General features: G+C 40.5%; 1 protein-coding gene across 3 annotated transcripts in view; it reads right to left on the bottom strand.

Annotated features, from left to right (window-relative positions):
• BNC2 (basonuclin zinc finger protein 2) overlaps positions 1-25,019 on the bottom strand; it is a gene marked incomplete at its 3' end in the record, with an annotated part of 301,189 nt that overhangs the window by 12,039 nt on the left and 264,131 nt on the right. For 2 of the 3 annotated variants that reach the window (XM_079706197.1, XM_079706198.1), the window contains one exon: positions 4,185-6,154. In XM_079706197.1, coding sequence (XP_079562323.1) covers positions 4,185-6,154 — 1,970 coding nt within the window. Of the gene's footprint in view, positions 1-3,685; positions 3,752-4,184; positions 6,155-25,019 lie in introns of all 3 variants that reach the window. The other variant, XM_079706199.1, reaches the window with a different exon arrangement.

The following is a 25,019-nucleotide window of genomic DNA, read 5'->3' as shown; positions in this document are numbered from 1 at the left end:
ATGGGGCTGAATCGCCTTTCCTACACCTTGAAGATCACCATATATGCTGACCCTTCTGATAAAATTCAAGATAAACTGTGGCAATTAGTGGCCACTATTCTCAGAGGAAGAGAGGAACAAAGATGCAGACCATGTAGTTTCTGTGGACAACGTCTTCGTTATAGTTGCCAATGTAAAATCTATTTATGTCTGTTTTAGTGATTGGCATTAAATAGATTTTTATCACATTAGCAAATGATAAGGAATTTGGGGGAAGAGGACAGAAGGGTTTTTATTTTTCTGAATAAAAACCAAATGTAATTTATAAATGGGGTTGATCCATGGCCACTCAGCCCTCCTGGGGATCAAAAAACATGACAGAGGATGAGAAATGACCAAAGGAAGCCAGGCCCAGCCAATTCTATGACACTATCTTCAAGAAAATGTCCTTTATGAAGACTGTAGGTTCTAGGCCAGTTGGAATTTCTTCTTCCCGGGGAGTATTTTCTTATGTTTACTTCAAAACCCAGGGTCAGCTTTCCTGTTCCCTGACAGAACAGCATCTTGGCAGAAAAATCAAGGGACGGACAAGAAAGAAGTAAGGGTGTTTAGAGACTGTCAGGTGTAACACGACACACTGTTATCAGTATACACTTAAATACTTCAGCCATTGCCTTATAGTTCTATAGTTCTTTACAGGGAAAATAATTTACATTTTACTTCTAGAACCTGGAGTAAAAATTACCCTAACAACCACCTAGCAACCAGATGAATTGGCATCTGGGTATGTTAGCTCGCTCTTTGTCATTAGTGTGGAATGGTCCTCTTTGCTTTCTAATTTATTAAACTCACACACATTCACAGCTGTATAGAAAAGGACACCTCTGACACTGCGCTTGGACTCCTCAGCCCTCACAAGCCTTGCTTGTGCCCCACTCTCTCTCTCTCGTCTCCCTTTTTGTGACTTTACACAAAGAATATTCTTGCTTTTCAAAAAGCCTTCAATCTGATCTTATAAAAACCTAGAAAGACCATAAGCGAAGACTTGGAAATCTCTGCTACCTAGCCATCAAATCTAAAACACAGCATTTAACATCTTTCTACTTCCATCCTACTAACAGCCTATCTGAGACCAAACACGCAACTCCCTCGTGTATAACCATCTTGGAAGAAGCGCAAGAAGACCTGTTTCTCTCTCCTTTAAGGTGTTCTAAGCCCAAAGACAAGAAGGCTGCTTTCGTAGACAGAAGGAAGAGGGTCATTCTGTTAGTTTTATCACAGGCATCCCAGAAACCCGGTAGCCTTGCACACTTCAGCCCCCACTCAGAATGCCTTCTAATGCTTTGTTTGCACAAGGAAGATGTTGTGGAGTCTAGGATGGATGAGTCGAGACTCTGGGGAGAGGAGAGAAATGGGCGAGGACACGGCAGGATTAAAGGCAAAGGAGGATTTCTGTTTGGGAAGGTATGTTGGCTCAGAGAAAGGTAAGAAAACTTATCCTAGCTTCATAGTGAATTGAAGAGGAGAAAAGCAGGGACACGAAATTCCTGGGGTTCTTGTGACTGACACATTACAAGTGAAGAGAAAGAGGAAGATAATATGTCTGAGGGGGAGATTGAAGATGTGAGGCAAGAGGCTTTGTGAATAAGGAGATTAAATTACAGATCGTTATTAGTTGATGAAATGACAGTAAAAGGCTGAAACAGGAGTACAATTATAGTGCAACTGTGTTTCCTGAGATGCACAGAGAGGGTGGTACCCCAATGGCATCACTGTTTTCGCTTATTCAGTGGTAGTGACATTCACATCATATATTAACTCAAGTAACAGACTCAACAAGGATGAACACTCTTCTTAAAAAAAAAAAAGTCAAAGTATCAAGAGTTTTTGCTATGTTTTTACCCTGAGGTCAAAAGATTTGCGGATTCTTGAAAAGCAAAATTTCATGTGAGAATCAAGACTTTCTTGTACAGTATTTTTTTTTCAATTTGCTTTTTATCATGTGTGACAAAACTCCAGAATTAAAAAGATTAGGCATAAAGTGCTATTTCACCCATATGAAATGTAACCAGCTGTATTCTGAGGTTTGCAATCTCTTCTGTGACTGAACATACATGGGAGAATATCTGTATTATGCTTCTCACCTAGAATATCCTATATCCTAGTTATCCTAGGCACTGGTCTAAACTTCTGTATGGCTGGTCACTCATGAAACTCTCAATCCTTAAAATAAAATCAGAGCTTGAAATATTCTTCTGCTATCAATCAATCACTAGATGTTTTTCCTCAGACAAACCACCCTCTCCACAGTACCTCCTTATACATTAGGACATAAAAACACAAGTGCTTGCGTTTTCTAGCAGCTTGACATAAATGAAAGCACCAAGCTTCAGGTGTTGTAGCCTTTGGTCCCAGAGCCATTTATTCCAGTGTCATGACTTTCAGTATTTTCAGCAAACCAACTAAAACTGTGATAGGAATTCATGCAAATAAGCTTAAATTTTGGCTTGTCTTCAAACACTCCATTTCCATAAATATTTTATGCAGGTTTTCATGAGTCTTTTATTTTTGTTAAAAAAAATCCAATGCATTAACCTCATTATCACAAGTGCACTATTTCAAACATAAAAGAATGAATATTGCTCACAAACTTGGGGGGGTTGGGTATAGTATTATATTTTATTATTCAAAGTCTAGCTATCTTATCTGCCGTATTCTGGGGCTGTTGATGATAACCTGGAACTGAAAAGAACTTTGTGACCATAAAACGTTTTTACAGAACAAGGTAAATGGGGGAGGGGGGATTTTTAGGAAGAGAGATTTCTCTTCAAAGCATGTTTTGAGTTGTACAAAGAAAGCCACTTAGTTTTTTCTCAGAGATTTTGCTTTTCATACATTGGGCCGCTTATATTTTAGTACAAAGGAAAATGTATTTTAACTTTCATTTTTAAAAAGATTGAACTTAAAAAAAAAAGCTGAGCATTCTAGTGACAGTTCACTACTTTTCAGTGTACTTCTATTATATGTTACTTTGTCAGAGACCTCTGCCCAACTGATAAACACTAGAACTTGGGTGGTGGCTCTTTGGAAACTTCCTAATTCATTTTGTTTCTTCTACATATATTGATTTTTACCATGTAAAAAAATTTTCTCCAAAAATATTTTTAAAAGGCACTGGAAAACCAAAAACCACATCCAATATGATGGGATGAACTAACTGTGTGACTCTAGTTGGGCTAGTGTATCATGTAAATGATCTGTTCACAAGCTTATCTCCGCAAGGGTAGGACAACTGTGTTACCCCACCACTGACCACCTTGACACATTCCATTTATATCACATTTTCTTTAAGATTGAAAAAGACCACTGTAGGTTTAGGACCAGCTGCTTCTGTTTAAGCCCAACTGTTTCAGAGCTGCAGCTACATAGCTAAGGTGTGATGTCATCTGAAGGCTGGACATAATATATTCTAACTGATCCTCAAAGTATATGCATGCCTCCCCTTCTGTGCATAATTCCCACAACAGATTATATTTTAGAGCTGTGCTCAAAGACATTGTAAAGTTAAAGTAACCCACATCACCATACCCTTTCCCCGTATCAACAATTACTTTGGTCCCGTTTTCTTCTGATATTTTTATGACTCTTAAAGAATTCAAGGACATACTAAATACTCATGTAAGAACGATAACATTTCTGGTTATACCTACGGAGATGCAGGCTGTCTCGATGTCCTGGACCTATGGTTCTTTCCATCCGTAAATTTCTGTTTCTATATTGGATAAATATGTGTGTATGAAGATAATATATTGATTTAATTAAAAAAGCCACATGGCAAAGCAGAAATATATATAACAGAAGCTGCGGCTTCTAAGTGAAGGTTCACGGGGAAGCAGGGAACTGTGTACATAGTTAACTTATTCACACCTAGATGCATGGAAACACACATACAGACATACACAGAGCACAGAGAAAAATGGCGTGCATTACTGGGTAAGATGGCGTATGATTCTGCATGCTTAATCACAACAAGCACCAACTGCAACAATCCTTCACGAGCACGGCAGCTTGGGGGTCACGTGATCACTGTGGCCAATCTTTACAGTGCATCAAAAAACATCTAAGCTGGATTTTTTAATGTTTCAAGTCCACCATGACTGGCACCCTCCACCCCCAGCAGGAGCAGCCAATGGAGATTTACTGACCTGTCTCTGCTTCGGCGAGAGGGGAAGGCGGCATTGCAGCCAGCCACCGTGCAGACGTGCATCTCTTTCAAGTGAACGTTCCTGTAGTGAAGCTTCACGCTGTAGGAGCTTTTGAAACTCTTCTTGCACACATAACAGATTTTGGGGTCTGGGCTAGAACACAGATCACCTTCCGGGGAGAACTTTTGAGGGCTGCCGTAATTCAGAGATGATGTAAAACTCTCGTGTAGGGCTGCCATGCTGGCACCCCCGCCGTTGTACAGTCCGTACTGGCTCATGTAAAACATGTCGTAAGTGGGATCTGTAAACTCTTCCTTCACCTTGATGACGTCCTGGTGAGAGGGCTCACTGTGGTTCTCGTCCGGCCTCTCACTGTTCATCAGGACTTTCTCGCTCACCTCGCCGTGCATGTGCTCATCCCCTTCCATAGATTCCTCACCTAGTTTGGGCTCCGAACACTCAGACTCGTTCTCGTAGTCCCGGTCAGGTTCTTGGTCCTCGGAAGTCATGCTGTCGGCCCTTCTTATTTCAGTCCTTGAAATGCACCGGGTCCTGCTATGCTTAGAAAAGTCCTTCACAGACATGCCTGGACTCATTTCCTCCTGCGAGTGGCAGTGATTGTCATGGCTCCCGTCGTTGACCACAGCTCCGCCATCATTGGGGTCATCGTCTTCGTCGTCAAACTCATCGGCAGTATCAATAATTTCCTTCTCGATCTTCACAGGCATGCTGGACTTCCTGGGCTTCTTCTTGGGCGCCAGGTCGGCACTGGGCTCATGAGTGGCCATCATCACTACTGGCGCTGCTGGCTCAGAGGGTAATGGGGGGAGCTGCTCTATGGTACCACTGGTTGGAATGATGGGACTGGTCGGGAGGGAGGTTGGAGGACTCACCATTTCCCCCGGAGTGAGTAAACTTCTATAAAACGGAGGAACTGGTTGGACAGTCTTTAGCCCAGAAAATACCAGCTGGCTAGGGAGAGGATTCTGTAAGACGGGGTCTAGTGGGGGAGTGGTAAAACCCATTGGGGGCCGGCCAGGGCTTGTGAGTGTGAGATTTGATTTTGTACTTGCTATGACGGGGGTGGCAGCCCCTGATGTGGCCCGAATTAAATCTTTGTCTCGGTTATTCCTCAGCATAGGCATGTGAAGGCGAGGGTTAGGGTTCGCACTATGACGGTTACGGCTTCGGAGGGAGCTAAAGACCATGTTGCAACCTTCGATGGTGCACCGATGTTTGATCTTCAGGTGAACAGCGTTATAATGGATTTTGAGAGTACCTTTGTCATAGAACGTCTTCCCACATGCGTTACAGAACACTCTTCCTTTCCTAGAGGCTGACCCCATCCTTCTCATCCGGTGGATCCGGAATGAGCTTTTTGGGTGTTCGGTTTTGGACAGATCACTGACCGGGGCGGAATTCTGAATGGGGGACACGCAGGCTGGCTCAGTTTTGGGCTCCACATTAGTAATGCTGGTCAGGGCGTTTCTATTGGGCGTCTGGTCGTTCTTGTAGGGTGTGGGAGACACTTCAGATTCACTGCTCTCGTTATATTCATTCTGGGTCGAAAGGCTGGGTTCCCGCAGCCTCAGTCCTGGTTGCTCTAACAGCAACCCATTCGGAGGCAATCCTAGCAGCGGGGCTGAGACCGGGTTTATGTACTGGAATGGCAGCAGGAAGGCGAGGCTGTTGGGGATGTTTTCAAAGTGATGAATGCTGGAAGGGTTGCTGTTCTCTAGATGGGCAAGGAGGCTGGGACTCCTGGTGCGATTATTGCTCTCAATGAAAGTTCTGATGTCTGAGTCTGTCTTTGAAGACGGTACAGCTACGGCCTGCCCCTCTTTCTCCTGAATGGCCATCAGCTCCACAATGGATTTGGTTTCTCCGAACCGCAGAAACTGCTGAAGGGTGATGATTTCCTCTTCTCGAGACATGATGGCCCAGCGGTCCAGCACCTTGCCAGCAGCATCCTGGAGGCCACATCAAAGAAATGACAAAGACAAACACAAAAACTTATTGACTGTGCATGATTATTCAGTGCAACCGAAGGTGCTCTGTCTGCTCATGGAACACCGAGAGCAGAAAACAACATGCAAGCACGGTTAATACAAGTCGATCCACAAAGCATACTTTTCTGCCATGCCAATGTAGTCATTAGAGTCACAGTTAGAGAAACAGATTGAGTTGAATAATGTCAAAGCAAACAAAACGTAGACCACTGGGGCTCTGTGATCTAAAATGCCTACACTACTGCTACTTTAACAACAATGGCCTATAGACTATGCAAGTATTTAGCAAATATTAGTACAAGATGTGAACTCTTGCTGTGCAACCCAGTGTATGCCAAAAAAAAAAAAAAAAAGGTACCTTAATCCTTATCAAACAGTGACACCATAGGAAGGAACTGAGTACATTTTTCAAATTTTATTTCTTCAGCACAAGCACTGGATTCAATGATGTAAATTCCTTTAAATAGGAGCTATTATGTGAATTTCTGGATCAAAAGGATGAACAAAGTAGCATTACCCCCCCATACCCCCACTGCTATGCTGTATTCCCCACCCCCTTTTTTTTTTTTTTTTTGCGGTACGCGGGCCTCTCACTGTTGCGGCCTCTCCCGTTGTGGAGCACAGGCTCCGGACGCGCAGGCTCAGCGGCCATGGCTCACGGGCCCAGCCGCTCCGCGGCATGTGGGATGCTCCCGGACCGGGGCACGAACCCGTGTCGCCTGCATCGGCAGGCAGACTCTCAACCACTGTGCCACCAGGGAAGCCCCCCCACCCCCTTTTTAATGGCTATATTTTCGTGTCATTTACCAGTAGCCTATTTCATAAGGTAGAGTAAGGAAAAACAGTAATTGCACTTTTCTGAAAATTGATTGTAATCCTATGATTCAAAGTTTGAGTTAGACTTAGCGTATTTGACTTTTTATGATCTTGTTATAAATGACAGCTATACATATCTAGAAAGTAAACATGTGATGGATTTAGATAGAATAAATGTGTAAAAATGTTGTCTCTCAACATCCTCCTCTGATAGCAGAGGGAGTCCACAGAGAATACACATCAGTAATCACCAGACTATGTGTTGTTAAATATACATTAAAAAGCATTTCACACTTTCATTTTTGCTAGTAACTATGAGATACGCCTGGAGGTCGGACTTAAAAATCCTGCAGTGTAATGTCAGGCAATCCATTTCAGTATGGATTGAGGAAAATCTATTCAAACACTTAAATAATGACTCCATCGTCTTCTAGGGCACAGCTTCTTCCCACCAGTCCAGGATACTCGGCAACCCTCTGTGAACAGCACTTGCTCCAACCCTTGACTGTCACTTTACAGAAGCATAAAATCGTCTTAAATAACAAGACAAGAGCCTTATTAATTACAAAGAGGAAAATCATAACATTATAATGGAGAAACCTAGCAGACATCACCCTAACCAAGTTGTCCAAGAAACATTACCCAGTGATAAGGATCATCACGGACCTTGTGTGAGATAGATACATATGTGTATATATTTATACCGAGAAGGACACACTGCTGCTTCCGTGGCATGCTTGCCAAAAAATTTATACCTCAATCTAATTATGAGAAAACATCAGATAAACCAAAACTAAAAGGCATTCTGCAAAACAGTCGCAAGTATTCGTCAATGTGTAAATGTCGGGAAAGATTTTTAAAAACTCAAAGACCTAAGACTGGTTACAGATTGGAGGAGACTAAGAAGACAGGACAAATAAATGTGAGATTCTAGGGATCCTAGACCAGAAAAAGAACACTAGTGGGAAAACTGGTAAATGTGCAATAAAGTTTCTCGATTAGTTAACAGCATGGTATCAATCCCAATTTCTTGGTTTCAACAACCATACTATGCTCATGTAAGATGTTACGTTAGGGGAAACAGGATAAAGGGAACTGTACTATTTTTGCAATGGAGAATTCTCTCTCGTAGACCGTTCTACTCAACCTTGCAACATGAAATTCTCTCTGGACCACAATCGTATGGTCCGAATCATGACACCTAAAATTTGATAATAAGGCAATACTTGTCATTTATTTAAATTACTTAAAAAAGAAGCTCTAATAGTTACATGGTATTCCTTATAAGGCTCATTGCTAGCATTCTATCATTTTATATGTGTGTGGGTGTCCAGTCCTACATAAATTGTCAAATACAGATGTCCCTCCCTCATCTTGCAGGAGAAATTAGCCTTCAGATCAAACACTCTCAGACAGCTGTCTGTTCACATTAGTCATACAATGATGTGTATACACGGTGACTCTGGATGATCCTAGAGTCGGGCAGCAGCCATTTTTTAAAAACTTATCGCTCACAGCAACGGGTCTCCCTTCCATTCTTTTCTGAGGCAGGGAAGTAAAGGAGAGTGTTGGTGTTGTAAATAAGCAGAGAAATAAATTGTGATTTTGCAGAGATTACCTCATTTGAGCAGTATAATAGCTTCCAGAGCTCAGCAAATGTGTAACAGATGAAACACCAGAGGTGAGATGGCTTAAGGTTGCGAAGATGCTAACTGGGGTCCAGGACTTGAACCCAGAAAATCTGACTCCAAGTTCGCTGAGGTAAGTGACTGTCATCCATGAGGCCATTTTGCAGGTGGGCACACTGAGTCTGTGATAACAAGGAGCAGGACCTCTCCTGAACAAGGCTGGTCTCCAGAGCGCTGTAATGTCCTCTTCTACACTATTTTTCTTTAACCATCAAATCCATTTTCTTGATTGTTCTTTTATGGAGGCTTTCACTATGGAAACCCAGTCTGAGCAAGGTACAGCCATTTCTTCCTCAGGTTCTTCCCAGGTAGCCTGCACCTAAATCTGCATATCGATAATGTACTTACAGAGCTGGCAGCCTCCGGTATTAAAACAGGCCTTAGAAACCATAGCAACTGATTGAACCCACCTGAGGCATCTCCTTTCAATCACCCTCCTGTCTTCCCTTCCCTAACGGTACACAGCAGTCCCATATGGTTTCTCTTTTCTCCTGGCCTGCCACGATGCCTGCTATTTCTAAATCTACCGCCTTTCAGACTCTTTTTTAGGCCTGAGTGGCTGTCTCCACTAAAAAGGAGACTGTTATGTTAAAGCACTTACTTCTGGTGGAAGAGGTCCAGGTTACTTTGCTGGTAGCCTGAATGATAAAAGAGAAGCTTCATTTATTGTGGTAACAGAAGCATCCATTTATATTTACACAGAAGGACAACACAGTCTCTCTGTAAACAAATGTGCTTGGGGACGGGACAGATGTCTACATTGCATACTCCCAACTGGAGTCCTCCTGACCGGGTAAACTCTGGATCCAGGCAATGTGAAGTGCCACCAAAGTTCTTTCCAGAGAAGCCATCATTCATCAAGATGATCTAAGACCATCACGTTCATAAATAGAGAAACTGCAGCAAGAAACAAAGTTGATTTTCTCATGCAACAGAATGGGTCTGAAAGCTCAACGCTAGGAATGAACATCAATTTTAGCATATCCTCGGATTAAACTGGTTGAAGGGAGTCAGAAATCATCAAAGGGAAAAAAGAGAGGCCAAGGTTCTTTTTTCCTGAAGATCTTTGTGACAGAAGTAAGCACGATGTGGTGCAGTGATTCTCAAACAGTGGCTTAAGACTCCTCTGTTAAGACAAGACTTTCCATGCGTGGTCCACATGCTATTCAAAAAGGGCTACTCTGAGGGCTATTATTTTCCTAAAACCAGTCTGTAGGTAATTGAGAGCAACCATTTGGAAACCTTCGGGACAATGGGACACTGCTGTAACAACTAAAGGCATGATCACTTCTTTTTAAAATAATTTATTTTTATTTTATTTTTTTGAACTTAAGTGTTGGCTCAAGACTGATTGGGGGGAAACTGGTCCTTCCTCACAGATAGCTTGAGAAGTAGAGATCTTTAATCTAGGCCCCCTTATCATGTCAAATACACTTTACCAGAGTAATTAAGAGCCATAAAAAGAATTAGGTATTATCATAGAATAAATATTAATAAAACAAAAATTCAGTCTGTTAGGCCACTAGGAAATCCTGACTACTGACCAACTCATACTGGGATGCTGGTCTTGTGTATGAATGATAAATCACATCAGAGTGCGTAGCTAGATTCTTGTCCTTCCCATTCGATTTTGTAGTTGGTGAGTTACTTTAGGCTTCCCCATTTGTAACCAGCGTTCAGTGACCTTGAACCCTCTGCATTGGGAATTATTATTTACGAAATGAGGATAATAAGATTTACCCTGTTAAGTGAAATGCAAGGTATTAGGATAAGTATTGATTTCCTATGACAATAACTGGCTATCCTATTAATTAAAAGATGAGTAACACCAAATAATCCAGACTTATAAACCAGTTTTACTGGGTTCAGAAAAAGTATACAACACTTAAAATATTTACATCTAAGCATTTTAAATGAAAAGACTTCCTTTTATTATTCACTGAACTGGTGATTATATCACTCAGTAGAAATCTGGCACCCAGTTCTACATGGCTCCAGAGTGATTTTCTAAAATCTTTCTTGCAGTAGGATCAACGATCATGGTTTCAATGGTTTTATTTGAGCCCTTTCTTCATATCAAAGCACCTTATATGATGCATAGTTTTAAAACCAAAGTCAAATAAGACTGTTTGGTTTTTCTTATTTGAGGGAAAGGGAGAGTAGAGAAGGAAAGATGTAAAGACATTGAAGACAGACCAGATAAGAGGCTTTGGGGTCATTAGACTGTCAGGTGACCGCAAGCCCAGAGAATCCCCAGCCCAAGAAGGAACCCATCTGTGTTCACAGCAGGCCACTAGCATGCCAGAGCACGGAGGGAAACACTGCCTTTCTTTCCATGCGTGGAAATGAGAGAGGAACACTGAACGTAGCGGAGATCTAGGAGATCTAATACTGCTCTAGCAGTATTCCAATTATTAAGAAATCAGCAAACAGTTTAACTCTAAAAGACAGGTGCAGAATAGTTTCATTTTCTACTCTATTTAATGAACTTCTTGTCAGTCAAATTTAAGGCACAATTTAAAGAAAAAATCCAAAAACGATCAGCTAAAAACTAAAAACATTTCCCCTTTGATGTAATTTTAAAGCTTTTAATTTTAATTTTAAAGCTTTTAATGAAATGTGGACCATCTAAAACAAAAGCAGAGGTTTATGAGATGTAGTTTTTGATTTCATGTCTACATTTGCAGTGTACTATCTTAAGGAATTATTCCACCCTAACCATACTGGCAACTTATTTTCATGACCAGTTTCCCATTGGAATTTTCTATCCTTTCTCCTTCAGGATGAATTCAGATATCAAGGCAAGAGAAATGTGGTTGAGTAGAAGGTAGAGAAATGACCAAATTTCAAGCCTATCCAGCTTGGCACTTGTATCACGTAAAACTGAACTGTAATTGCTGAGTTAAAAACTGATGAAACCATGCTCTGCAAAACTTTAAACATAAATGTTGCCAGGCTTTCTAGATGTTTAAGTCTTAAGGGTAAACAAATCGTGGGAGATCTACACAAAGGAATACTAACTACTGGGCAATAACGAGGAATAAACTATTGATAGAAGCATAACTTTAAGAATGAAAGAAGTCAGACCTAAAAGGCTACAGACACTACCAAGCCAGTCAGAGGAATCATTGTGGAAAAGTAAGACTATAAGAACAGAAAGGAGATCAGTAGTTGCCAGGGGCTGAGGGTGGCAGACAGGGATTGACTGCAGAAGAACAGAAGGGAACTTTGGGGAGTGACGGTAACGTTCCACATCATGACTGTGCTGATGTGTATATGACTGTATCGATTGTACATGTAAAATTGGTAGATTTTTTTGCGTGGAAAGTATACCTCAATGAAGTTGACTCAAAACATTAAACCATGAAAAGTGCATGAAATCTCATGACTCAACCTTCACAACGTTCCCTATTTATATATGTATATAGACCATCTTCTTGTTTCCTGCATTCTGCTGTGACCAGAAGAACAAAGACCCATGCCTTCCTCCCCATTCTCTCCTATCCGTAGGGCGTACACAACAATCCACTAACGTGAGGAGTAAACATGAGAATTTCTATTTAGTTTTTAACCTAAAAAGACAATTTTTTGCTAATATTACTAATTTAGAAACAGCTTTACCTATATTGGGGCGCAAGCTCAGGTATTTTTACGAAAGGGGTGCGTAGTCATAAAAATCAGAGGTTGCTTCTCTACGGAGCTAATATTGACATGTGGCAGGCACGTATCATGCACACACGTCTTGTCAAACACTTTGGAAGAAGTTGATGAAGGGCGGTCAGTCAGTTAACTCACCATGGCTCACCTTCACCTGTGCCTTTGTGCTGGCCTCTTGGTTGGGTGGATGTGTGTCAAGGAAGTGACCCAGAAATTAGGAAATATAACATTTAACTGCTGGGTCACTTCAGGAGCAAGTGATGGGCTCAGACGATTATCTCAGATGTCATGAACAGGGGCACTCCATCAACTTCATATGGGGGGCTGTAAACAGAGAGCTCACGGATACCACCTGAGAGTTGGATAGGGTTGGCTACGATGACTCAAAGCACTACCTACAGTTTTAAAGAAAAAGCTTACAGGAGTCATAAAACTTTCAGTCCTCGTCTCTCCCATTCTCCCACTAGTGACCTGTTTTGGAACTCACGTGGGTCCATATGTAACAAGCAGATATTTCAATTTTAAATTGTCTTTCTAAAGTCAAGTTACTTTTAAACCTCTTCTCTTCAGCCAAACAGTTTAACTGGTCTGGGTGCTCTCCACTCACATCAGAGCTATTTTTTCCCATTTTTTGTTAGATTATATTTATTTCTCTATATGACTTGGCAATCTGAAGTGTGTACGGGTCAAAGTTTGTGTGTCTGTGTGCCTGCGTGTATGTGTGTGTGTAAGCAGGCGAGAAGGGGAGATGAATAAAAATGGTGAAACAAAAAAATTCTTATTGAAGATAATAGATTCTGGGAAGCACTTAGGGAAATTTTTTAAGCAATATTGTGATAATTTCTGAGAAACACTTGAAATTATGTGGGAAAACAACTTGGCATGCTTATTTGTTTTAGCAAATTTACATTTAAACACATATTTCCGGGAGGGCACTGACTGAGAAAGATGCACCACTAGCATATACAATATACATTGGAGCAGTTTGCTTGTGTAAGTAAACAAAATTACACTCTTCTTTATTCACACAGAGTTCTCTTATGTGACTGTGCTTTCCCAGTGTTTCAGGCTAATGTTTCCAGGCCAGCTGAAACAACTGTAATATCTGTAGGCAGAGTGAGGCATACTCATTTATACCATGATTGCACCAAATGGTTCAAATTAGACTTGATAAAAAAAAAATCAACATTTGTTTTGGGTAATGAAAACCCTACTCAATTTCCTCGATTTGGAAATTTGTGTTTTGCAGAATTTCTGAAGAGCATCACTTTACCTTCAAAATACAATGTTGACCAGTCCATTCTTGCTTCCTCTGCCCGTCCTCTTGCTTTCTCTAGGACAGAGGTGTCCCATGAGAAAGAATCAACAGAGTGTGGCACAGACAGAAAGGAAAACTTCCAAAGAAAAATCAAGACTGGACTTTGTTAACATTTATGCACATTTATCCCTTTTGGAAAACAAGTATGCTTCCCTCATAAACCCAAGCCCATCGTTGTCATGAAATGAGTGTGTGGACATCAGAGCTATGTATATATTGGCTGGCTGTGATTACAAAAGCTGGTGCTAAATTCAGTACGCCCAGATTATAAAGAACTTGCTTGAAATACCTTTCCAATTCCTTTTTTTCCCCCAAGGAGAAATGAACTCTATAGGAATATCCACCACTGGTTAAAATGATAGAGCTTTCAGAAAACTTTGCATTAAAGAAGTTTCTGTCAAGATGAGAATCTTACTAGTCCTTGCTAACACTGAGGTGTCCTCTCTATAAATACTGTTTGCACATAGGGATCGACTTTAAAAGTTACTTATCATGTACATGTACGTGTACACAAACATGCACCTGCACAAAAAGACTACCGTCCGGGGGTCACTGCACAAAACATTATAAATCAGTCTTATTATAAGATTAAAAATGCTCCATAGTGAAGAACGGTAGTATACTAAGGTAAGGCATATCAAATTACTTGCACAAAAAAGTACAAAGTTAAGGAATACTTCTTGGATGAAACTGGAAGTTTGAAGGGAATGGCCCTTGACTGCAGTTGGGAGCAGAAGGAAAAAGCAACATGGTAATTTTATGTGATTTTTAGGTATGGCTTTGATAGATTTTTCAATATATAAATTTCTATCATTTCTTTTTTTGATCCATATTTGAATCTATTTTTTTAGTGAAGATATATTTTAGAAGAAAAAAATTATTGATAAATTGATCACCTCTAACCAAGATAACATCAAAATGCCAGGGCACTAGTTTTAAATGGTTCTTGTGATTTTTAAAACATATTGTTTGACTTTTGATAAAAAATTCACTTTGTTATAGAATGTTCTTGACTATGGACCAGATAAGAATATATAATTAATTCAGAGAGGACTATCGCTTTTCCCCTCAGTAACGGTCTGTACAGCATTTTTATTTTAAAAACTGTGATTATGATAGATCACTCCGGGGTTACAACATATTTAATCATAGAAACTCCAGGTAAGCTCTATTAAAGGCCTGTCAGGATTTCTTCTCTGTACCCAGGAATTTTAGCTTGTCTAGCTTAAAACCAGCTCTATGCATTTCCTCTATGGGTATTTGTTTGCAAATAAATAAAGCAGTTGCCTTGCGCTTTGCCATCTGAAAAATTTTCAGAGGAGTAAATTACTTTCTTCAATGCATTTCAACAATTGCATTTGAAAGATTCCAAGGTATTTTTCAAATGACCTAGCTCCATTGTAAATCAAACCTGAGAAACTTTTTTTTTTTTTTTTTTTTTTGGCTGTACGCGGGCCTCTCACTGTTGTGGCCTCTCCCGTCACGGAGCACAGGCTCTGGACGCGCAGACTCAGCGGCCATGGCTCATGGGCCCAGCCGCTCCGCGGCATGTGGGATCTTCCCGGACCGGGGCACGAACCCATGTCCCCTGCATCGGCAGGCGGACTCTCAACCACTGCACCACCAGGGAAGCCCCAACCTGAGAAACTTTTAAAGACACGATACATTTTAATATTTAATAACAGGGACTTCCCTGGTGGTGCAGTGGGTAAGACTCCGAGCTCCCAATGCAGGGGGCCTGGGTTCGATCTCTGGTCGGGGAACTAGATCTGCATGCCGCAACTAAGAGTCCGCACGCTGCAACTAAAGATCCCGCGTGCTGCAACTAAGACCAGATGCAGCCATAAATTATTTATTTAAAAAATTTGACAACACTATCTTAGGAATCGTGTAAGTTTCAAAATAGAAAATCTTAAATCCAGCTGATCTTCATTCTTAGCATATCAACCTTTAATATAAAATTACCTGTGAGCCTCTAAGCACAGAATACCTAACCCTATACTAATAGGCTAAAACAGAATTTGTATCTTCAAGTTCCAAATTTTGATTATGCTTAATATAACTTACTCATATTCAACCTTAGAGGAAAATAAAGAACATAAGTGAATGACACCTGAATTCTTCCTTTGCCAATGACCAGCTGTATGACTGTCAAATCACCGAAACCCAGTTTCGGTTTTCTCACGGTATAGATAAGAGAAACTAAACTTTACCAAACTTTCTAAGCCTCACTAAACCCAAATTCCCTTATTTGACTATTTATTCCTAGAATCTGGACATACAAGACATTTCAATTAAAATGTTTCAAACCCTAAACTAAAATTTTCCCTTTTAACCAACTTGTGTACGTACAACTTATTTTCAGAATATTTGTGTGTATGACTGAAAATATGCCCTCATCCGATTACTGTATTGTTCTATTAACATATTCTGGATGCTTCCTTTGATGCTTCTTATCGGTGATGTGATTAGAGGTACTAATTCTTCTGGATTAATGTTTACTCCTGGTCAATTTAATGATCAGTTCAAGTGAAAACTTCACTTGAAAACTAGGAAGCTGCTCAAGAAGTTCCTACGAGGCCTTGGGAAGCGCCCCCTCCCCCAAATCATCACATCAATACGGTTTGTGAAAATTCTGTAAAACTTGAGGCTCAACCATTCCAAACTAAATGTTATACCTCCATAAAGCTATATAAGTAAATATCTGTAGATTTCCAGCGATCTCTGCAGTTCCAAGAAACAGCAGTATTTGTATGTAAGACCCACCCCCTCAATTAAACCTTTTAAATACACACAGGTTATTTTGGAGATGATCATCATTCAGATGCTAGGGGGTAAATCATTTTACGGTTCAGGACAACAAAGGAACAGTTTGAAATCCTCATAGAAAACACTAGAAATGGGAGGAAGGAGAAGGATGGGCCCTGCAAGTGGTCTTGTTTTCTTCTCCCCTCAGACATACAGATAAAACCTGAGTCCTTGGACAGCTATAAATCTGCTTGCTTTGCAATAAACAACACTCACCAGAGCCCTTGCTAGCATTTTTGCTCTGAGCTCTACATCTTCTAGTTTACCTTTCTTTCCATAACCGATGTTCTGCCACTGAGTTTGTAGAAAGCTTCCGTCTATCTAGGCGTCTGTGCTGGGGCTTTACGTATCTAAACACAAACTGCCAGAGACCCTGGCATTTCCTGATGGGCTTTCTTATAATGTCTGATAAACAGTAAAAACGGGTGCAAATTTTTTTTTTTCCCCACGACGAAGGTGATTTTCAACATTAGGTAAGGGCCAAAACCTTGCAATGAATTCAAGGCCACAACCTTCAATCTCTGTCTGCAGTCTGTCTGTGCCACCAAGATCCTCAATACTGGTATGTTATCCCAGCTTCCAAAGCTTGAACGGCTCACGTATTATACTTTGAATCACTCCACAACTGAAACTGACTGAACCACCCTAAGGAACTTTAACATATTCATTAGGATGTGAGGGAGCAGGGGGAGAAAGGAACTGAACACCCACTAAGCAGCATTCGATAAAACACATACAGGACGGAGTGTGTGATTGAACAGAGAGATATATTGAGATTTAACTTTGTTCTTCTCTGGGTATAAGAATGGCGGTAGAACACAAAGATTAATTTCCTGCTTTAGCATTCATCAGGGAACAACACATTATTACTTGTAACACATACACAAGGCTGTTGATGGATATACTTTCCTTTGATTGCTCAGATTAAATGTGTTCCTATAAAAGGCACCCTCACACGTGTGTGTGTACTTATAAATCTACGTACGCGTCATCAGTTTGAGTTTCTATGTATTTCTAAGCAGCTATCAGTGTAGCTATTATACATTTTATTTGGTCGCAAAGTAGAGGTGATTTTGGGATTGGTGGCTGACTGAAGAAACAGAGATCAGAAACGGAAAAAGCAGAGTAAATAATCAACATATGTTACTATAACCCCAAACTCAGAAATCCAAAATAGAGGAGGGGGAAGCGTGTATTACGGAGCACAAGGTAATAACCGCATCTGTATGCCTTAACACCCTCTTGTCCCAGCAGTCCTGACTTTCGAAGCAGCCCACTTCTCGACATTAACGGTAGTCATTTGGAGAGCAGCAAACGTGCCATTAGAAGCACTTTTACAAGTGTATATTCACCCACCAATTAGCTTAATGTGGCCGCTTTCTGCATATTTTCTATCCAGGCTTGCACAAATCTTATTAATATTTCCCCCTAGCGCTTTGACAGATTACCTTGTCATTACGCATCCTAGAGCCTTTTAAACAATATGGGTAAACTACTGTTTGTGAGGTTAATGACAATTATCCCCTAATTACTGCATAAGTCACTCAGTCCACTTTATCTCATAGGCAGGGTTCTGCTCTGTGTATCTGCCATTGTGTCACTGTAAATGAATCTTGTATTGCTATGTTTATCTGCCATTGCCTTGTAAATTATACTGACAGAAGAATGAACAAATTACTGCATGTCATCACTTAAATACTGCTTCTGAAATTAAAAAAAAAAAAAGCAGCTTCGGCACAGTGCTTGAACTGTGATTCTAGCAGATCACAATTAGTAAAAACGTATTTAATGTTTTCTGTTATATTTCAAGGCAGATAGCTTGGAATTTATAGCGAAGTCACAACAATGGCACTGGGGGGTGAGTGGAAGGTGAAGAGCAGTGGAGGCCAAAGAAAAAAAGGGCGAGAACAGAAATAGAAAGGCCAGCCCAACCTCCTGAATACATTTCCTATCATGTCATCATCATATCATTCCTATGTCACTCTTGAAGTATTTTCCAAGAGTCTTCAATTCCAAATCAAATTTCATGGGTTTGGGATAAGCCACACCCTTCAGCTAGAATAATTTTTTTTTGAGGGGGGCGGGGTTACTTATAGCCAGTCCAGACCTAAAACACAGCAACTGTGTAATTGAGAAGAGAAAATATAATAAAGGCCACAGGCTAAGCCTATTTCACTGATACATTTTTAAACATTATTAAACAGGTTCACAAACACTGTTTCCAAAGTTGCATTGGAAATTGTTTAACTGTGTTTACATCAGTGAAATTATTTTAGTCCACTGCTGCATCAGGGTAAGTACATCTGCTCTGATACAATTTACAGGGAAAATAGGACAATCTGAGCATCCTTAAATTTAAAAAAGTAAGACAGATTGAGTCCACTGCGAAGAATCTGGAAGAATTTGTTTTTAACCAGAAATCTGTGATTCTATGGATTATCAGGTGAACAAATGTTTGCAATGAGAACAGGCAGAAACATCTGGCTTCCTGAGATGACTGCCATTTAATGGGTATCTTAAAACATTGTGAAATGAGAAACATTCAAAATGCCTCCATTTAATTGACACCAAGGTGGCTGACAACTGGTAAGCATAAGTAACGGGGCCGCGCCCATCTGCAGGACAGCTTTCAACTCTTAACTAGTTGGGCGTGTAGAAAGCTTGCATCAAATTGCCTTATGACAGCCACAAGTGTGTAAGGGAGGGCCCGCAGCACTGATGATAAAGCTATTTGGTGGAAGCATGCATACATGCATACACAGTACCTCCTGGGGCACTCACTGAACAGGCTGGAAGAAAAAGCTGCAGGAGAAAAGGAAAACAAGAAAGCCAGAGTTGACGGCCTGGCCCAGGGGCCTCGTGGAACCCAAGCAAACCCCTAGGGCTCCCTCTGATCCCCAAAGACTGATCTTAGTGTCTGCTCTGAGTTCAGTCAATGTAGCTTCAACCAAGCAAGTGCTGCAGGCAAAAATGAAAGCGCCATACAATGTTCTTTGCTTTTAGTTTGTTAAGCCAAAGTTAAGAGTTACATCAGTTACACCAGTTAAGACTGACTTCACTGTGACAACCACTAAGGGGTTAAATTTTTCCTGATTTTTTTTTTTAAACTATCTAAGCTACCTATGGATATAGAACTAAGGAAAGTGGATTTCTTTCTTCCTTTTTTTTTCTTTTGGAGAGTGGCTTTCTAAATCATTAATTTTCTTTTTCTTTTAACATTGGATTTTCTTGCCTTTTTTTAAACCTTGCTAATGGTGTAGCAACTCTGCTCCGTTGGGGAAGGTGGAGATGGTGTGCATTTAGGGGAGATAAGCTCTTGGTGTCACCTCAGAGAAGATGAGTACAAACAGTACTTTCTTGAGTTTGTGAAGTCAGTGCCAGTTATAGAAAGGCAGACAGTCCTGGAAGGATCAATATAAGTGCCCAAAGGAATCTGGATGAAGACAGCCATTAAGAAAACAAATAGAGGGGCTTCCCTGGTGGCGCAGTGGTTGAGAGTCTGCCTGCCGATGCAGGGGACACGGGTTCGTGCCCTGGTCCGGGAAGATCCCACATGCCGCGGAGCGGCTGGGCCCGTGAGCCATGGCCGCTGAGCCTGCACGTCCAGAGCCTGTTCTCCGCAACCGGAGAGGCCACAACAGTGAGAGGCCTGCGTACCGCCAAAAAAAAAAAAAAAAAAAAGAAAACAAATAGGATTTCCCTGTTCACTTTAATCCACTCTTTACAGACTTTCATCCAATTTCCAAAAACTGAGACTGACAATATTTTACTCCCTTTCCTAACAAACCTTGAGGGGCTTCCTACTGTGAACAGAATAAATAATAAATTTCCTTACCTGGCATTTGCAGTCCCCTCAATACAAACCTAACCTACCTTTCCTACACCATCTCCTGCCAAGACCTCTGAAGCGCCAGCTACAAAGAGCTTCTTGCCATAAATACCAAGTTCAGCAAAATCTCACCTACTACTGAACGCTGTGCTTCTGACACCATCCTTCCTATCCTTCGAGACCAAACTTAAATGAACCTCTCTCTGAGATGGTACCCTTTTCCTTCCTTCTCCCCACTCCCAGCAAGAATTACCTGACCCTTCAGCAAACTGCTTATACTTCTATGTCATGTGTGTCTCTTTATCACAGGATTATTGTATTTTATATCCCCAGTGCCAAGATGAATCAATACTGAATGAATTCATTAATACCATGAATGCAGGAGTTGGGAGGAAATTTAGAGGTCATCTAATGCCACTTTTTAATTTTACAGATGAGAAAATTAACAAATAAGTATCTTGCCCAAGTTCAGGAAGCTAAAGTGTGAGGAGCTAAGTTGAGATAATCCATCCAGCTCCCATGACCTGGTCTAGTGCTTTCCCCACAATACTATCCCTTTTCTCCTGGTGTAGTGATTCTTGAGTCAGGAGGGAGAACATCCACTCCATTCTACTGCCATGCCCTGGGTGTCAGTAGATTCCAATCAACTGGGACTCTCCACCCCACACCAGCCCTACCTGGAAGCCATTTCCCCCTGGACTGGACTCCCCTGCTGACCATCAGGAAGGTATCCAACACAAATGGGAAGTGATTCCCCAAGATCACTGGTGCAGGGAGGCAGTTTCATTACCAGTGTGCTGGGGGTGAGAAAAAGTTGAGAACATCAGCTCTAGCCACATATATGTGTGTGTGTGTGTGTGTGTGTATGTGTGTACATATGTGTGTATATATGTGTGTGTATGTGTATATATATGTGTGTGTGTGTGTGTGTGTGTGTGTGTATATATGTTTTTCTCTCTCTCTCTCTCTCTCTGCAAGTACCAGAAAATTATCTAATGCTCTTGAAAAATGCTTTTGGTATGACATTACATTTATGTTGGTCATTTTGGGGATCAAAGTTAAATCCTGGTATACAAGAAACTAGAAAGCAAATGCAACAGCGTCCTGCACATGGTCAGCATTATGTATTTGCCTACAGAGTGAAGACATGCATTAAATTAGTTTAATTTAGACACATAAATGACAAACCACCACAGTTAGAGACGTGTGTGCATGCACATCCTTCCTTCATTTTATCTGCTGAAAATAACTTTACACTTATTAATTCTTGAATCCTCACCGGCGCTTCCCATCAATCCTGCTCTTTCTCATCTCTGGCCTGCATCTGCTCTATCACTTTTCTAAGGAAAACGTCAAGTCTGAGGGTTTCTTTAGGGATTCTGCCTGTAGACCCAGCTGCTCAAGAAGAACTGTCCTATGAATTCTGAAAACAAAACAAAATCTGAAACACACAAAGGCATGGAGGCCAATTTTTTTTTTTAACTGAAAATGTTATTTTCAGGCTCTGAGACTGCTTTAAATAATACACAGTTGACCCTTGAACAATGGGGTTAGGGGCGCTGACCTTCTGAACAGTAGAAAATTGGTATATAGCTTGTAGGTAGCCCTCCATATAGGAGGTTTGGTTCCCCTGTATCTGTGGCTCCACATCTGAGGATTCAACAAACTCTGGAATATGTAGTACTGTTGTATTTACTATTGAAAAAAATCCAAGTGTAAGTGGACCCACACAGTTCAAACCTGTGGGTCTACTATAGTCAGTATACTAGAGTTCAAGGGTCAACTGTAGTCTCTGGGCTTGGTTTTCTCACATATGAAATGGGTAAAAATAGCTACCTGCTAGAGTTCTGAGGGTTAAAGAAAAATAATAATGCCTACACTTTGTTGAGCCCTTACAATGAGTCAGGGGGTATCTAGTTAACATATATGTATTATGTTCATCTACACTCAAATCAGGTTTGAGGTACTATTACCAAATCCACTTTACAGATGGAGAAATTGAGGCACATAAAAGTTCATTAATTTGCCTAAGGTCATAAAGCTAGTAATTTCTGGAGCCAGAATTCCAACCAGCGATCTGAGTCTAGGACTACACTGAAATGCCTTGCACAGAAGGCACTCCTGTTTGCCGCCCCCATGCAAGCCTCCACATCAGGGCCTTTCCTGTTTTCTCTTTTCCCACTGTTCTCTCTGAACTGAAATCCAGGCTTAGATAACTCAGTTGTCCAGTCACATACCTGTCTCTTTAATACCTATTCTCACAAGCTTAAGTAATGTCCCACATTACTTCCTAACTGGATTATTTTAATCATTCCTCATTCTTCCCATTTATTCTTTTCATTTCACTTACATTTTGACTACATTCTGATGTCAAGTTGCTTTCCCTAAAGTTCACCTCTGGTCACATTACAACCTCTCCCTCCAAACTAAACTTCAATGGCTCCCCTCTGCTAAATGATTTAAGCATAAATTCTTCACACTGGTATTCAAGAACTGCCCTAATCTAGCTCTTAAGTCTTACTTCTCTTGTGCACACTCTGCCATTGGAACTGGACAAGTCAGCTGTCAGTGAACACACGACACTTTCTCACCACACCACATTTTTGTTTATTCCGTCCCTTCCACTTGGAAGGCTGTCATCAATTTTCTGGGGACCCGTTATCATCCAAGGCCCTCTTTTCAACGATTACTTCTATCATAAATCCTGTGATCTATCCAGAATTCCCATCTGCTTTTCATGTGATTTTTTTTTTTACCATATTCCATTTTACAATATATCAGTAACGTGCAATCTCAGATAATCCCTTACAGTGTAACCAGACCCTTGAGTATAAAGGCTCCAGAACACTCATCTTTATACCCCTATAGCAACTAGGGTTGTGCCTTGCACATTTTAAACAAATTATGTTGGCTTTGTACTTAATTCATTTCTGTTGACAACTGACCACTTGTCATTTCTATAAACCCACTATCTTTAGACAGATGCTTACTAGCTATCTAAAATAGTCAGTATGAGTCCAAAACCTAAGTCATCCAACACCTGGTTAGGCAATCACATGCACAAAGGCAGATATCCAGAAGTTTTATACTATGTACTTAAGAAATAAAAATATGAATATTTTCCAATGGAAGTAAAAAATTCATTTTTCTCAAAATATTTTGAGACCTTGGTTGGGCCTATGCTTCTGAGTTCACTTTATCACCAGATTATTTACAGGTTTAGGGATAAAGACTTAAATTTTCTAAAATGCAAAAGGGAATGACAATACAGAAAAAGAGTGACTGTCATAGGAAAGTGAGCTAGGAGGGGAAAAAAAGAGAAATTTAGGGATGAGGAACTAAGTATCGGAAAGAGAGCTCAAAAATGCAAATACAGAATATGAATATACATTTAAAATTTGACAGACTAGAAACAATTTCCACTTGTGGCCAACAATGAATTACTCAATGTTAAAACTGAATTATTAGAACATTTAAAATAATTTAATTGAAATAGTAAGTAGTTGCATTCTGGCCAGGGTTTGAGGAATATCAGCATGAGCAGATACGGTAGAGGAAAGGAGCAGGAGAGAAGTCTCTTTTATAAAGATTTGGTAAAACTAAAATGGCAAAGAGAAAATTAATACCTAGGTATATGGAAGTAGAGACTGGAGTAGTCAATTTTGAATATATCAATTGAATTCTTTTTTTTTTTTTTTTTTTTTTTTTTTTTTGCTGTACGCGGGCCTCTCACCGTTGTGGCCTCTCCCGTTGTGGAGCACAGGCTCCGATGCGCAGGCTCAGCGGCCATGGCTCACGGGCCCAGCCGCTCCGCGGCATGTGGGATCTTCCCAGACCGGGGCACGAACCCGTGTCCCCTGCATCGGCAGGCGGACTCTCAACCACTGCGCCACCAGGGAAGCCCTCAATTGAATTCTTAATAGGGAACTCTAGTTGTGTACCAAAAATAAAATGCACAGAATAGGGAGAAAAAAAGCATAGAAAATGGATGTGGATGAATTAACATGAAATGTATTGAAAAAGAATATTACAGAAGGCCTTTACAGCTAGTCTAAGTTAAAAATATAAAAGGCTTTACTTCTAATTTTATTGAAAAAAAAATTTTAATTTGTATGGAAACACAAAAGATCCCGAGGAGTCAAAGCAATCCTAAGAAAGAAAAATGGAGCTGGAGGAATCAGGTTCCCTTACTTCAGACTATACTATAAAACTACATTCATCAAAAACAGTATGGTACTGGCACAAAAACAGAAATATAGATCAATGGAACAGGACAGAAAGCCCAGAAATAAGCCCATGCATCTATGGTCAATTAATCTACAACACAGGAGGCAAGACTATATAACAGAGAAAAGATGGTTTCTTCAATAAGTGGTGCTGGGAAAACTGGACAGCTACATGTAAAGGAATGAAATTAGAACATTCTCTAACACCATACACGAAAATAAACTCAAAATGGATCAAAGACCTAAATGTAAGACCAGATACTATAAAACTCTTAGAAGCAAACATAGGCAGAACCCTCTCTGACATAAATTGCAGCAATATCTTTTTGGATCCACCTGCTAGAGTAATGAAAATAAAAACAAACAAAAGGGACCTAATTAAACTTAAAAAGTTTTGCACAGCAAAGGAAACCATAAACAAAACAAAAAGACAACCCACAGAATGGGAGAAAATATTTGCAAATGATGCAACAGACACAAGGGA

This window comes from Hyperoodon ampullatus (assembly GCF_949752795.1).
Source record: "Hyperoodon ampullatus genome assembly, chromosome: 6".
Lineage (NCBI taxonomy): Eukaryota > Metazoa > Chordata > Mammalia > Artiodactyla > Ziphiidae > Hyperoodon > Hyperoodon ampullatus.
This window is presented reverse-complemented; position numbering and strand designations above follow the sequence as displayed.